Source organism: Myotis brandtii, unplaced genomic scaffold (assembly GCF_000412655.1).
Source record: "Myotis brandtii unplaced genomic scaffold, ASM41265v1 scaffold100, whole genome shotgun sequence".
Taxonomy (NCBI): Eukaryota; Metazoa; Chordata; class Mammalia; order Chiroptera; family Vespertilionidae; genus Myotis; species Myotis brandtii.
In genome coordinates, this window is record NW_005353326.1 from 860,703 (window position 1) to 877,174 (window position 16,472).

The 16,472-nt window shown below is 53.7% G+C and overlaps 1 protein-coding gene across 1 annotated transcript in view; it reads left to right on the forward strand.

The window, feature by feature from the left end:
* WNT3A (wingless-type MMTV integration site family, member 3A) overlaps positions 1 to 16,472 on the forward strand; it is a 58,235-nt gene that overhangs the window by 1,433 nt on the left and 40,330 nt on the right. The window contains exon 2 of the mRNA XM_014534856.1: positions 14,809 to 15,050. Coding sequence (XP_014390342.1) covers positions 14,809 to 15,050 — 242 coding nt within the window. The remainder of the gene's footprint in view (positions 1 to 14,808; positions 15,051 to 16,472) is intronic.

The following is a 16,472-nucleotide window of genomic DNA, read 5'->3' on the forward strand; positions in this document are numbered from 1 at the left end:
ACACTGACGCTTGCGCCACCAGCCGTGGGGGAAGCCAGGGAGCGCGTCCAGAGGGCCCGCGGCCGCCAGCTCCCTCGCTGGCTTCTAATTAGAACCGCCGCTGCATTCCTGGGCGCAGGAGGAAGCGCCTTCACCCTCGCGCAGCTCTCGTAAAGAAGGGCCCTGTCACCAGCCTCACGCACTGAGAGCTTTGTCCTGTTGGGCCCGCGGGACCGTAGCCTTGCCCCCCACAACACACGTGTGTCACTCCTTTCACCTGAGCCATGTGTGTTCTGTCTAAATGGACCCTAACCTGGTCTTCTCCAGATCAACTCAGGGGGTCCTCTCCCCAGGAGCTACCACTAGGCACTCATCCAAGCAAGAGTGCAGGGCAGCCTGTGGCCCCAGAGGGTAGGGGTGTCATGGAACCCCACTTTGTTTGCACACTCAGTGATTCTCTATTTCCTGAGAAAAAGTGAATCTGGTGGACACAACCTCAGGGCTCCTGGGGACCACCGATTTCCCCTCCTCCTCTCTGCTCCCAGGCCAGCTGGATACCGGAGGGGTGCTGTCTCCCCACAGGGCACACAAGCAGAACAGAGAAGGGCTCATGGAAAGATGGGGGTTACAGCAGGAAAAGCCTCTATCTTCAGCCCCACCTGTCCTGAGCTCCCACAGGTGGCTCCTCTCTTCTCCTGCCCACCGCCCACAAGGGGGCCTGAGGGACCCTCCCTTTATAACTTCTCACCTTCACGCCCAGCCTCCCTAATTGGCTGTTCTGTTTCACCCTTCCTGCCCCAAAGGAAGTTACTATCCCATTCCTTCTCCCCACCCCAGCAGCTCATATATAAAAGTGAAAGTGATGGGGACTTCCTCACCTGAGAAATAGCCAGGAAACAGCCCAAGTCAGGAGTAATTAGGCTTTTGAAGTTGGTGTGGCTCTTGGTGGGAGGGTGGAGGGAGAGGAGGAGGGAAAGGAGCAGCAGCAGCCTGTGGGGACCTGAAGGGCACAGGCTCCTCAGGACCATCTCAGAGTGTTGTTCAATGCCTGAGGCCCAAGGTCCTAAGGTGAAATGGTTCTAAGAGCTGCGGAGCCCTGCAGGAGCATGTGCTCCTGTGTAACAGGTGAAGGTGGGAGCCCAGAGAAGGGAGGGGTCTGGGCACCTGACACCCTTGGCCAGTGCTCCCTCCCCGCACCAGGCTGCATTCCTAAAGAGTCAGAGTTAAGTGGAGGCCTCCTGGGAACACAGAGCTCTGTAGAGAGCGCCCCCCTCCCGTGGGCAAGGTGATCCCTGTTGTGCTTTGGGCGCCTTCCTTCCACTTCCCACCCCCCAGTAGCATAGCCAGGGCCCTGGAGACCATCTGCTGCCTCCATCCTCACCCTCCTGCCCTCCAGGCCAATCCCACACCTTACTTCTCAGAGCTACTGCCCTGATTTCACCTGCACAGGCAGCCTGCCCCCCATTCCCTGTAGGAACCCCCTTCCAGCTGCCTGGCCCCTCACTAGCCCCTGCTGGACTGCAGGCTCCCCGGCACAGAGGCCATGCCTTGGAGCAGATGTCCCCCCAGCTAAGCGGTGCAGTGAGGCTGAGTCCAGCCTGCTCCCACTCTTCGGCCAGCACAGAGGCTGGGATGTGCTCCCTGCCTCTCCCTCCTCTCCAGTCTCTCATCTTCCTCCCCAGACCCCGCTAGGCCCTGCCACACCTGGGCATGTAGGCACCAGCCAAGAGCATGTGTCCAGCCCTCCTGCTCCTTCTAGCCCCCAAAGAAGGCCATCACCTGCCCTCACCTTCTGAAACCTCCTCTGTGGTGGCCCTCCCTCATACTGGCCCCACAGGCTCCTCTCATTCTGAGGGTGAGACAGGCCTCCCTCAGTGGGCCCCACTGTTTATGGGGTGAATATGCGTGTTGCGTTCAGGAGCAGGTGAAGAAGAGTTGTAGAGGCATTGCCCAGGACCCTCAGCCTCACAGCATGGGCAAAGAGGAGGAGAAGGAGGGGGAGGAGAGGAGGAGAAGGGCTGAGCAAGACTCAGCTTCTTAGACAGGCAGGGCCAAGTGGGCAAGATTCCGGACCTGCCCTGCCTCTGTGAGCTGCATCCAATGTGCCTTCCCAGGGTGGCCCTGCCCCCTGTCTCTCTCCAATCCTCTCTCTCTCTCTCTCTCTCTCTCTCTCTCTCTCTTTCTCTCTCTCTCCCCACCTCTGTTGGTCTCTGCACCCCCGAGGCTGGTGATGGTCGTAGCTAGCTTATAAAACTAGAGAAATCCCGCGCCAGCTGACACCCCCAGAGTTGCAGGACCCTGGGGCACTAGGAACAGTGTTCTGCACAGAACCACGAACAGACATCCTTGTCCTGAGGGGCAATGTCAGAAATGGCCACAGATAGAATCTATATGGTCAGAACACTGGCTCATACAACTACCAAGTCTGCTCTCCCTCATCTTGACCCCTCACAAACACACTGACATCTGACCCTCTGACTTAGCCACCCAAACACTCAGGCCTCTATCTGGGGTCTGGGTGTGGCAGCTCCTCCCAGATGGGCTGCCCTCCATTTTGCTGGGCTTGTTATCAATTTTTATGAAGTGGTTTTCTGTTTTATTTGCATAAACTTGCTAGAATCCTTTGTGTCAGGAGAACAGGATGGATACATATAGGAGGAGCAGTCTCAGAGAGGCTGCAAATTATCCTCTTCATGGTGGGTACCCTGTGCAAGTCTCCAGCCTCAGGATGGGAAGTACCTGGTCCTGCCCTGCAGGTGTGGCCAGGACAGAAAGCAGGGCCGGGATGAACCACTTGTCCCTGGAAAGGTCGCTTATACGGAGAGTGTAGTCCACAGGTTGTCCATGAAGAAACAAGAACAGAAATTAAAAATACGTGGGTGGGGCCCTAGCTGGTTTGGCTCAATGGAGAGAGCGTCAGCCTATGGACTGAAAGGTCCCAGGTTCAATTCTGGTCAAGGGCACATGCCTGGGTTATGGGCTCGATCCCCAATAGGGGGCATGCAGGAGGCATCCAATCAATGATTCTCTCTCATCATTGATGTTTCTTCCTCTCCCTTCCTCTCTCTCTAAAAATCAATAAAAATATTTTTAAAAAATACATGTGTGGGGCCGCCAGTGTGGCTCAGTTGTTGAACATCTGCACCCATGAACCAGGAGGTCACAGTTTGAATCCCCTCAGGGCACATGCCCAGGTTTCAGGCTCAATCCCCAGTAGGGGGCATGCAGGAAGCAGCTGATGATCATTGAGATTTCTATCTCTCTCCTTTTCCCTTCCTTTCTCTGAAATCAATAAAAACATATTTTTAAAAAAATGTGCATGGGTCCTGGCAGTGCCTGCACTGCCACATTTTTAGGTATTTTATAATGGATTAGGAGTTTAAAAAGAAAACTCAAAATACAAGCTGTTCTCTAGCGAGTTTGAAAAGCATCTGTCCGCCTGGAGTCCGGAGTCCCCTGCAGCAGGCAGCCCAAAGGACAAACGCCCTTTTGCTTCACCACCCAGTACTGCATTTGGATTTTTGAACCAAATGTGAGGCCTTGTATTTGCCCTATTTAAGGGTGGTTGGAGGACTAAGAAGTGTTTGGAGCCCACACTGCTGTGTGGGGTCTGAGAGGTGGGGGCCAGAAGCTGCTGGGGGCCAGGAGGTGGGTTTTGGCTCCGAGTAGGAAAGGCTCCCTGAATCTGAGAGCAATCCCGGTGCTGGTGCGTGGGAGGTGGTGGGCTGCCCATCCTGGAGGCATGGAAAGGGACAGCCTGCTGCCACGTGGGCCCATGGACACCTGGTATTTACCACTGCAGCTGACAGCCCTCCTGGTCATTTCCCTAAACTCCACCAGTGCAGTCTGCAGTTTGAGTAGCTTGTTTGTTCAACAGCTGGTGTCAGACATGCACTATACTGAGCGGATCTTGCAGAGAAGCCCCGGCACAAACAGCAGAGACAGCCTGCCTGGCGCACCCACGCTGGGTTGGACATGAGCTGACTGGGTCTCGGGTTGTGGGGAAAGAGACCACAGTAGGGCTGCCTGCGCCCAGTTCAATCTCCCTCTCTTTGTGAAATTGTCACAGGACTGTCCCTGCATCACCGCTGTGAAATCCCATGAGGGGATTCATTCTTCCTCCCTTTGCACCCTTTACCCCTGAAATTGCTGGTAAGATTTTGTTGAATGAACAAATGAGTGAATGAACCAGTAGAATCTTTCCCATGAAAAACAAGCCATATGAGGTGGCCTGAGCTGAGGGCCATGAGGACATAGCTGAATGTTTTTACAGCACCCTCTGAGTTCCCCATTCTGGGGCCGGGTGCCCATGACTCATTGGGGAGCGCTACCTCGATCTCCCTCCAAGCCTCCACAGGTGACACCCTGGAGGTGTTTAATGCTTTGGCGCTTCCACATTCCTTCCCAGACAAAAACGTGCCGCCGCTGCCGCCCAGGGAAGCGGGCAAATGCTTGGCCGCAGGCACTCGAGCTTCTGCCCACCTGCTGGGACTTGCTCAAAGTATGTGTCAGTAATGCTTTCTGGCCTGGTGGGTCGGGAGTGCTGGGAGGGCTACAGGCAGGGTCATGCACTGGGCAGGGAGGGGTGGGTCCTGGGACCCCTCTGCCATTGGCCCTCCCCAAAAAGAACGTGCTCAAGCTCCGAGGGCAGGGTCTTCTGAGTGGAAGAGAGAGAGAGAGGAGGCATGCTGCCTTCCCTGGGGTCCCCTTGGTGTGTAGAACCTGGAGGTTCTCCCTCAGGCAGGTCTGCACCCATGGGGGAGCCTCGGTTCCTGTGGCTCTTGAACAGTTCCACCCAGAGGAGCAGAGCCCGTCCATCAAGCCAGGCAGCCGTCAACCCTCAGGGCAACCAGCCCACACTTGGGGCCTCAGATCTCAGGACAGGACCGTCTTCCTCCTGTGGAAAGGCTCTGATCTTAGAAGACAGCAATTCCAACAGGACAGCTGCTCTGGAGGCCTCATGTGTCATCAAGGAGGAGACCCCTGGACAAACCAGGACCCTTCTTGCCAGAGACCCCACAGGGTGGACAGCAGAGGCCACTGGACCTCCTTGTTCTCCTGGGACCTAGGCAGAGCTCAGTGCCCACTCTGTGCCTGCTCTGTGCCCTCAAAGGACAAGAGAAGGCATGGCTTTGCCCTCTGGGAGAGGCACCTCATGGCCCAGACATGGGAGGACGTGCAGAAAGGTGGCGAGCCTCACTGGGACAAGAAAGCAGACAGCAGGGCTGGGGCACAGGGTGCTTCCTGGAAGAGGTGGCCTAATGATGTGGGGTTGAATGTGCCCTAGGGACGCCAAGGTATAAGGACCCACGTCCCCACTGCTCACCTCCCTCTGGGAGCCTCAGATAGAACGTGGCCCACATCCTGCCCTGAAGGCCCAGCGGAGGCCCCACCTACAGAGCTCGCAAAATGCTCACCTGAGATCCTGCCGCCCATCCAGATCCGCCTGGACAGTGCACAGGGCCAGCCTCTTTGACTGGGAATTTATGCCTCTGCCCAGCCTCTTCTGTCCTCTGGCCCCACCACAAAATCATGGTAAAGTCCACACGGTGAAGGCCATCAGCCAGACTGGGTTCTGGACAGCCTGCCCTCCTGCATGTCACAGCCAGTGCCGCCTCTATTCCAAGTAAGACAGTCTGGCAAGGCGCCCGGCCTCTGCAGTGTCGTCTTTAACAGGAGTGAGCGAGGAAGGAGGGAGGAAAACCACCAGTGCTAGCGCGGCCGTGGCTCACGTGGCCCCAGTCACAAGTGGAACCAAGCCTAGGGGCCACTTTGCACGTGCTGTGTTCTGGGCTGAAGGTGACACCCCCCCACCTTGGAAAAAAGACAAGTTTGCCATCTCACCGACTTAATACTGCGGGTTCTTTTCATTTCACTCACACATTTTTCCTGGTTGTAAAAACTGCACGGAGCAGTTTGTGTTCTGCATTTCAAGGCTTGCCTTGTCCGTTGAGCATTTTTGGAATCTCTGGGCCTTCTGAGTGATGGTGATAGCAGTTACTCAGGTCTGTGGTGTGGATGTGCTATGTCTGACTGTGGGCCCTTTCTGCTGTGTGGACACTCCTGCAGGGAGGGTCTCTCCTGAGCTGGGATCCAGGGTAAAGGCTCAGAACTCGGGGGGCGGGAGGAGGAAGAGTGACGCATCTGGGGTGCATTCAGTGTAGGACACTGATTTTGAGAGGCTTGTGGGACATCGGGGTGTGATGTCCAGCTGGGCAGCTAAAATCCTGCTAATGTGGGCCCCTCCTGGGATGCCATCCTGCACCTCAGGGTTGGCAGAGGAAGGGAAATGCAAGGGTGAATCACGTGGCAGGAGCAGGTAGAGGAAATGCATGAAGCGAGGGCAGGTGGCCTTCAGTCCTCTCCCCAGGATGGGCAGGCCCTCATGTCCCTGTTGTTCCCAGGACCACAATCCCAGGGGCCATCAGGGCAGGGCTAGCCAACCCCCAAAGTGGCCATCGGCTGAAACATCCTTTTGTAGCAAAGGCCATGAGGAGGAGGAAATACATGGTACCCCTGAGGTAGGGTCAAGACCTTGCTGTGACCTGGATTAAAAAAGGGGTAATAGATTTCAGGGTTCTACCACCAGTGCTCACCTGGACACTGTCATTTCTCCTGTGAGTGACCCCAATTTGCATTTTTGTGCAGTGCATAAGGGGCTCAGGGGAGACTGGAGGATCAACCTGCCACCCAGGCTCTAGGTGAGAGCTCAGCGTGGGCTCCGGGGTTGACTGAGGCCCCTCCCAAGAGCCCCTCTCATTACTGCTGGACAGAGACTCCAGTTTGTCTCCTCAGGCTGGGGAGCAGGCTGTCACTTCCCCTCAGGCATCGCCCTTCCCATGACATGGCTTCGGAACATTCACCACTGGCTCCGCCTCCTCCTGTTGGTGCCTCTGAAGGGACACGTGGGCCTGGCCCTGGTCACCTGCTCATCTCTGGTTCTGGGTCACTGGGCTGAATGGGCGCCTCGTGGAGATGGATGGGGCTGTAGGGGGTAAGGGGTCATGTCCTGTCCCACTCCTGACCGGGATCAGATGCTGCCTTCCTGGGTCTGACTGAACCCACATTCTCAAAGGTGGCATTGGACATCCTCAGAAGCCTTGGGGTCCAGAAGCAGAAACCAGAGGGAAACCCTGGCTGCCAGACCCAAGGGTTTGGACTTGAAGAGGCCTCTCAAGGGGTCTCCTTGCCAACAGGGGGGCGTTGCAACCCCAGACTCAGAGCTGGACACACCCTCAGTTACCCAGAATCAGAACCCCTGTCCCAGGGCAAGTTTCTGACTCATCAGGTTCAGGAAACTGAGTTTCTAACAGGTCCTGTGCTGGGCATGCTGTCAAGTCAGGGTCACCCTGGGAGGACCCAGCTCTCACCCAGCCACCTGGTGTGTCAGATGGGGAAACCAAAGCACAAAAGGTTCCCTAGCTGCAGGCAAAGTCAACCAGCCAGGGGACAGGCAGGGGCCACCACACGGGTTCCCCCTTGATGACGGTTCCATGATGGAAATGGGCCACATGAGTGTAGTGATGGCTGGTGGGTTTTGTTTACTAATATGATGTACACCATACTGATTGTCTGGACCACATGTCCATGTCCTCCAAATCCACATGTTGAAGCTCTGACCCCCAATGTGATGTTAGGAGATAGGATCACTGTCCTTAGAGAAGAGGAACTCCTTCTCTCTGCCAGATGAGGACATAGTGAGAAGGCAGCTATCTGTTGGCCAGTGTCTTCCTCTGAGCCATGGCCTCCCGGTACAGAGGGTCCTGGGAACCACCTCCATCGTTTGTGCAGATTGAAGGGAGTCACATAGTGAGCCGGGCTGAGGTGACAGTGACAGGGCAGGTGGGCCAAGTAAGGGGTTGGGCAGTGGCTAACTGTAGGCAGAGGCACAAGCAATGCCAGGGGTTTGTTAGGAAGCAATAACCACCTTCTGAGAGAGAAGGGCAACGGGCTGCAGGGAGAGGTGGTGCTGGCTGAGGTGAGGAGCTGGAAGAGCTATCTATCTAAAGATCTTGGTGACTGGCTGGTGAAAGCGGCACTGGCATGGACCCTCAAGCTGCACATGGAAGGCCTATCAGCCCATGAGGTTCTGTCTCAAGGTCTGAGAGAGAAGCGCCCTGTGAGCGAGGAGGAGTCAGGGTACACCAGTCTGTACTGTGTAACAGGTGACCAGACTCAGTGCTTCAGGCGGCACCCATTCATTAGTTCAGGTCAGAAGCTGGGTAGTTTGTCTGGGTTTCTTGCTCAGGGTCTCATGACGCCAAAATCAAAGTGGCCAGTCTGGGAAGAACATGCTCCCAACCTCATCTAGCCGTCAAACTCAGGCCCTTGTGGTGAGGGGACCCAGTCTCCACGTACTGGCAGTTGTCGGTCTGGTGGTTTGTAGCTCCTCGGGCAGTGATGGCGAACCTTTAGAGCTCGGCGTGTCAGCATTTTGAAAAACCCGAACTTAACTCTGGTGCCGTGTCACATATAGAAATTTTTTGATATTTGCAGCCATAGTAAAACAAAGACTTATATTTTTGATATTTATTTTATATATTTAAAAGCCATTTAACAAAGAAAAATCAACCAAAAAAATGAGTTCTCGTGTCACCTCTGACACGCGTGTCATAGGTTCGCCATCACTGTCCTAGGGGCCACTTTCTGGCCCCTCCATCTCGGAGCCTCAGCAGCTCCAGAGGGCGCTGACTTCACCCCCAGCTGGCGGTTGTGCTGTGAAACAACTCGTGGTGGGCCCTGATTGACATCCACTCTCCACCACAGGTCCTGCCGATACAGCTATTGTGATCTGCTGTCTACCACAGTCGGGGCAGCAGGGTGGGGGCTCTTGGGGCCACAGTAGAGTCTGGGCTCAGTGGGTGGTGAGGCAGGGGGAGCCACACCCTGCCTTCCCACAGCACGAAACCCCCCACAAACACTCGGAGTAGCCTCAGTGCCAGCCCCTGGGACAGGAGATGGCATCTCTATTTGCACCCACCACGGACCGCAGTTGGGCTCACCTTCAACTATGAACACGGTGGCAAACTGCAGCACTGTTGGCAGTTTCTGAGCCAAATTCACCAGGAGAAAGCAGACACTTTCATCTCAGATGATGGTGGGGCCAGAGAGTACAGAATGCACTGGCACTCTCAGCCCAGGCGTCGGCTCAACAAAGAGACACGCTCGCTCCCGAATCATAGCCTTGTACTGCGGCTGCAGTCAGTCTGCTGCTTCCTCATAACTGTGTCTTCTCTTGATTCAAGATGAATTCTACCACCCATTCCCACGCTGTGTCCACTTCCCCTCATGCTCACATCTTGTATAAGGGGCACGTTTGTCAGGTGGAGAGCCCGTCCTGTGCAGTGCCACTAGCCACACATGGCCGACGTCACCAGTCTCTGTGGATGTTTTTTTCCTGCCCCATCCCATTCTGTGCTGCCTCTAGTCCGTAGGAGAGGCCAGTACATGGTAGTCCCAGGAGACTGAGCCCCATCAGCCACTGCTGCAGGTGGAGGCTCTTCCCCACCTTCCCATCCAGCCCTCAGCCCAGCCCAGAGCCTCCCACTTCCGCCTGGAAGTGTGTCGGGAGAGGGAGTTATAGACTGGTTTCCAAGTATTGATTGCCTAGGGCAGTGGTCGAAAAACTCATTAGTCAACAGAGCTGAATATCAACAGTACAACGATTGAAATTTCTTTTGAGAGCCAAATTTTTTAAACTTAAACTATATAGGTAGGTACATTGTTATTAACTTAATTAGGGTACTCCTAAGGCTTAGGAAGAGCCACACTCAAGGGGCCAAAGAGCCACATGTGGCTCGAGAGCCGCAGTTTGCCAACCACGGGCCTAGGGACATCTACTTTCTCCTCGGTGAGAAATCTGGGTCCTGGGTGTGTGCAGTGTGGATGCTTTCCCAGCTTTATTGAGATTCAGGTGACACATGGCATTGTGTGAGGTTCAGGTGTACAGTGCAAAGATTTGATAATGTAGATGTTGTGAAATGATACGCTCACATAAGGTTAGTGAACGTATTTGGATTTTTTATATGATTTTTTAATGGTTCAATTTATCCTTTAAGACCTAGCCAACATTTGGTGGCCCAATTAGCCCTCTTGGCCTGCTCCTGCCCTCCTCCTGCTCAATATCCCCTGCCCTTGTAGAAAGGGACACCCCAACCCGCCCCCCCCCACGCTCTATCCTCTGCTCTCAGGCTTCCTCAGACAGGGTCTGCATCCCCCAGACTCCCTTAGTCACCTGGTTCTTGAGCAAAGAAACCTTCCTGGAAGTAATTCAAGAAATTAAAGGGGTGGGAGAGGGATCCTGCTGGGGTTGGTGGAGGCTGGAGCAGCTGGAGCGGCATCTGGGCTGGCGGCCATTGGCATCCTGGCCTCACTCAGGGAGGTGACGAGCCTGGGCCTGCCCAGAGGAGAGCCCGGAGGAGGCAGGTGGGAGCTGATTTAGCACCCCCAGAAATGAACTGGGGAGAGGCTATTAACTTGAGAGACCCTCTCTGCTTCCCCTAGAGCAGAGTCCTGGGGTGTGAAGGAAGCAGGGTGGGTCCAATCTTTCTGCCCTGGCCTTGGCTTGCAGGCAAGAAGGAAGATGGGAAGGGCCGAGGTGGTACAGGCTCTGTGGGAGGTGTGGGAGCTGTAGGGTTCTGGGGTGAGTGCCTTGCCCCTCCTGTACCCCCACACAGAATACATCCTGGCCTCACATCTGGCAGGGGCCAGCACCTTGAGACTGGCAAAGACAGAGAGATGGAGTCATCTTGTCTTTCTGTCTGAGACTCTAAGTCAGGGGTGGGCAAACTTTTTGACTCGAGGGCCACAATGGGTTCTTAAACTGGACCGGAGGGCCGGAACAAAAGCATGGATGGAGTGTTTGTGTGAACTAATATAAATTCAAAGTAAACATCATTACATAAAAGGGTACAGTCTTTTTTTTTTTAGTTTTATTCATTTCAAACGGGCCTGATCCAGCCCGCGGGCCGTAGTTTGCCCACGGCTGCCCTAAGTCAACATCGACATGAATATTCCTTCTAGTGAGAGATGGGCTCCCCGACAGGAGGCCTGTGGAAGCTGCTGAAGAAGCCAGAGCCACCGTGGCTCCTCTCCCCACCTGGCTTCCTGATGGACAATCAGCCAGCCACACGGTTCCCGGGGCCTCTACACCTGCATCTCGCCATCACTGCAGAGGGTGTCACCCCCACCCCTGGTGCTGTGGTTTCAGGTCAATCCCACTAGTGCCCAGTGAGGGTGGGCATGCAGCCTGGTGGATGTGCCACAAAGAGGATTTTGGTCCCTAGTCCTTGGTGTGGAGCCCCCAGCACCTGCTTCTTACCAGGTGGGGTCAGAAGTGGGGACACCAAGCTTCAGAAACAGACGCAAACCTCAGTCTGGGGCAGGAAGAGTCATTCACACACAGAGTCTACACAGGCTGCGCAGTCCCTGGGGCCGGGACAAGGCATCTGGTAGGTGGGTGTCATAAAAACTGACTGAGTGGACTGGACAGGAAGTGGAGGTTGCGAGGAGAACCAGGGCTCTGGGCACTGCACATTCTCTTTATGGTTCTCTGTTTCCAAGTGGCCAAGAGAGGCAGAGGGTGTGCAGGTTAGCTACAGACTGTCTCCCACCACTGCCTTCTCTTGTCCACCCATCCCTGCCCTGTCCTGGAGCCAGGCCAGGCCCACTTCTCAGCCCGGAGGCCTTACCCTAACCAACTGATTGCTTCCGAGGGCAGAGACAGCTGACCTCAGTGCATCCTGCCATCTGTCCACTTGATCCTTGCTTATCCATCAGGAAGCCAAGTACCAGGTTGACACAGGGGTCTCGGAGGAATAGTGGAGACAGCCCATCCATGCAGGGCAAGGGGGTAGGAGAGCCAGGAGCAGGTTACAGGATGCTTCCAAGAGAAGACCAAACAGTAAAGTGAGAGCAGAGGGCTGGCCTTTCTGGAAACTTTGGGGTTCTGGGACTATGAGGCAGTTGAGAGTCAGGCCCAGCCCAGTGCTCGACATTCACTGGGGCTCACAACGAGTGAATGAATGAGCCAGCCCCACCGTTGCACACCACACCAGGGAAACGGACTCAGATGGAGATGAGGGGAGGCCTGTGGTGTCTGGCACGAAGTCATGGCTGGTCTGTGGCTTTCGAGCAAATAATGGGCAGGATGGGGAGTGCTCTGGAATATCAGGGCGGGGACAAGCAAGGGACTAGAAGTCTGGTTTGGAAGTGCCAGACCACTCCCAGGTTCAGGGACACGGGGGCCGGCACCGATGGGAAGGAAGCTCGGCTTCATTAGGACATCTGACTGCAGGGTGGGTTGGCACTCTTGAAGAAGACAGGTTTGACCCCTGAGAAATGCACATGATCTGGAGGAAGGGAGAGTGCCCAGGAATGGTGGGAACACACAGGCTGTTGAGGGGTTTGGGCAGGAGGGCATGGGATGAGAGGATGTCATACATGTGAAACCCTGCATTCAGGACTTCCAAGAAGTTGCCCTTTCTCCAGCCTCCATCTGCAGCTGGTGAAGTAAATAAGATGGAATTGTATACATGCTGCCTGCCGAGGGGCAAGGAGCAGGGGTCTGCAGGGGAGAGAGGGTGTTCTGTGTGGCAGTCTGGATGAGTGGGAGAAAACTCTGTGCAGGAAACAGAAGGAGTGTGTAGGGAGGCTGGTGTGGCCGGAGTGCAGGGCCCATGGTGTGAGAGGAAGGAGCTGGAGAAATCCAGACCCTAGCAGGACTGGGCAATGAGGAAATGTTCTCTGAGCCAATCAGGTGGCAGGCACTCAGGAGCTCAAGGGCACGGGCTTTGTGCCTCAGGCAAGGAGAAGGCTTTGAAGATTTTGGAGACTGGAGTGGGAAACATGATAGGGTCCGCTTCCTACTTCAGAGAGCAGGTTTGTTTCTGTCCTCGATTGCTCTCATCAGAGCTAGATGGAACTGAGTTACTTAGAGTAGGACTCACCAAATACAAGTATCATAATGTGGGTATGAGGGACACAGAAGCCTTGTCCCATCTTCTCGGGGCTCAGCCCTCCCAGGGGAGAGGAGGTACTGAATAAGAAGAAGCCCTACGAGTTCTGGCTGAGGCATTAATAAAGCTGCCATTTCCTCAGTCGCACCAAACAAGGAAGGAGAAACAGGCCTTCCCACCTGGAGCCCAGTTAGCAAGCTCCCAGATAAGCAAGGACCCAGGGGCTGCTCTGGACCTGGGCCTGGGACACCCTGCACCACACGGTCCAGAATAAGGAGGGACTGGGCTCCCTGAGGAGAAAGAGGACAGAGCATGCACAGCCCATGGCCTGAGTGAGCATGGGTACCTCTATGCTAAGAGACAGCCGATCTTTGATGATGACGGTGCATTCAGAAGCCATGGTTGTTGGTCCCCTAGAATCTCCCACCCAGCAGTGCTCCTGGATCTGGGGCCTCCCCCACCAACCTGAAGATCTCCACAGCCCTTTCCCAGAGACCCTGCAGACCCTCAGTGATATCGGCAGCTGATGGAAGAGAAGATTGCACAGCCTGGCACCATTCACAAGCATGAAGGAGGTACTGAGATGCAGAGCTCTGCCTATAAGTGCCACCAACCACCGCAGAGATGAACACGTCCATGAGCAGCAGGACCATAGGGCACCCGCTGCAGAGATGGACATACCCACAGGTGGCAGGACAGTGGGCACCCACTACTGAAATGGATGCGTACACAGATGGCAGGACCACAGGAACCACTGTGGAGATGGACATGTTCATGGCGGCAGGATGGTGGAGTACCCACTATGGAAACGATAAGTCCACAGGTGGCAGGACTGTGTATCACCTGCCAGATTAAATAAACTCTCACTCCTCCTGCCAAGAGGACCTGGTCATTTTTTTAAACCAAGGTACAATTATGTACAGTAAAATGAAAATGATTCGATCAGTCTGACACACAAACACATGTGTAGTCAACTCCCCCATCAACACAGAGCACTCTGTCACCCTCGTCCCCTGTGGTCCAGTGGAACTCTCCACAGGCTCTGAAATGTCCCATAGGTAACCCTCCACCATGGTAGCCTTGGGCCACATGTGGCTGGTGTGACTGAGAAACAAAGTTTTCTCTCTTTTTATGTCATTTTACTTCATTAAAAGTCAGGTGCCTGTGGGTAGAGGGGACCATTCTGCAGCCTGAGAAACCTTCTCTTTGCCCCAGTCAGGCCCATCCTGCCCCCCACCCCCCGCCCCGGTGTGCATGTGGAAATCACCTCTCTGGTTTTTGTTCCCATCCATGTGTGGTCAGCTTTTGTCTTAGAGAAATGGAACTCAGGCATCTGTCAGGCCTCTCTGCTGCTCTCACTCCTCTGTCTCCCAGCGGATTCCCCTGCAGAAGCTCTGTCTTGTATCCACACCTCCCTGCTGCACTCGCAGTGCTTCCTGTCTGCGTGCACGCTCACAGCCCTGTGAATATTCTTGAGCACATCTTCCTTGGGACATACGTTTTTACTTCTGTGGGGCTGGCCCGGGGGTGGGGGGCGGGGGGAGCTGTGGTTCAGCCACTGCTGTGCCCACCTTACCCTCACTCCTGCCCCAGACCAGCAGCCCCTCCTCTAGGCAGCAAGTGGCCTCCATCCCTCCTTGATTTACTCCCCACCACTCCACAGGCACATCTTGAGGTTTCGTGCTAAATCTCAGGCATGGCGTAAGGACAAGCTACCTCCAGGGTGGAAGCACATCTCACCCTGGAATGCACAAGTGCCCCAAAGAAAAGGACGTTCACACTCCCTCCAGGGCAGACCCAGCTTCTGCTCCTGTTTCAAAGGCTGCCAGGGCAGCTCTCCCACTCACCCGGCCTCTTTGCCCTTCTCCCCCAGGTCCCTGGCTGTCGGGCCCCAGTACTCGTCCCTGGGCACACAGCCCATCCTTTGTGCCAGCATCCCAGGCCTAGTACCCAAACAGCTGCGCTTCTGTCGGAACTACGTGGAGATCATGCCCAGCGTGGCAGAGGGCGTCAGGATCAGCATCGAGGAGTGCCAGCACCAGTTCCGCGGCCGCAGGTGGAACTGCACCACCATCAACAACAGCCTGGCCATCTTTGGCCCTGTGCTGGACAAAGGTATGCCTTCCAGGTGGAGGTGGCAGCCTGTTGGTGCAGCAGGCCCAAGCCAGCTGCCCTGCTCTGCCCTCGTGTCTCACCTGCCCCTGGTCATGGGAGCAGCACCTCCAACAGGTGGGCAGTGCTGCACACACCTGGTGATATCGGCATCTCTGATGTGGTTTCTTCCCATGATCCCTGGCTCTGAGGGGGCTCCTGGAGCTCAGGAAGGACACAGGATCACACAGATTTCTCTGACTTCCCTTCCCCGAAAGGAAATTGCACTTAAGGCAGGTCTTAGAGAGAAAATACAATTAAAAGAAAAATTTTTTAAAAAAAATTTAAAAAAGACAGGAAGGGAGAGAAGTGGGGGCCAAGAGGCACACGAGGGAAGCTATGCAGGGCCCTGGGGGCCAGCGGTTATTGGGGAAGGAGAGGAGGATGAGGAGGGCTGCATGTTGGTTAACTTTTGGTGAAGAGCAAATTTTCTCAAAACGTCATGGTTTAAACCAGCGATTTTCAGCCAGTGTGCCACAAGAATTTTTAAAACATGCATTACCTGACTATTTAGTTAGAGGCACTGACCTTTTTCCTTAGAATGTCAGATTTAAAAAAAAAAAATGACAACAGGGAACACAATAGCCATCCGGTGTAACTGAATCAAAATTATAACTATTTATATATATATTTTATGTGCTGCAGAATTTTAGTAATTAGTTTATGTGTGTCAATGTCTGATATTTCATTGCCTGCGGATTCCTTTAAGATTTTTATGGTTCCCCATTTTATGTTTAAGTCCTTTATAGGTTTGGACAATGATGATGTGTCATACGTCCCAACAAATCAGAGTGCAGCACACCCAGATTGGTCTATGCCCCTCCGCCAGTCCCTGTTCTCAAGATTTATCCGCACTGTAACATGTTACAGCACTTCATTCCTTTTATTACTGAATAATATCCCACTATATGGATATACCACATCTTATTATCCATTCATCGTTGATGGACATTGGGTTTTTTCAACCCTTGGCCATTGTAAATAGTGCTGCTATGAACATTTTAGTACAACCGTTTTCAAAGCCTTTGGAGTGGATGAGTAGAATTGCTTGGTCTCAGGATAATTCTGTTTAAGTTTTTTTGTTGTTTCTTTTTTAAGAGTATTTTTTTAGTATTTCAAGAAAAAAGATTTTAATTATAATAATGTTACATGCAATAAACATTAATATTTCAAGAAAAAAGATTTTAAGTATAATAATGTTACATGCAATAAACATTAATATTTTAAGAAAAACTATTTTAAGTATAATAATGTTACATGCAATAAACATTAATATTTCAAGAAAAAAGATTTTAAGTATAATAATGTTACATGCAATAAACATTAATATTTCAAGAAAAAAGATTTTAAGTATAATAATGTTACATGCAATAAACATTAATATTT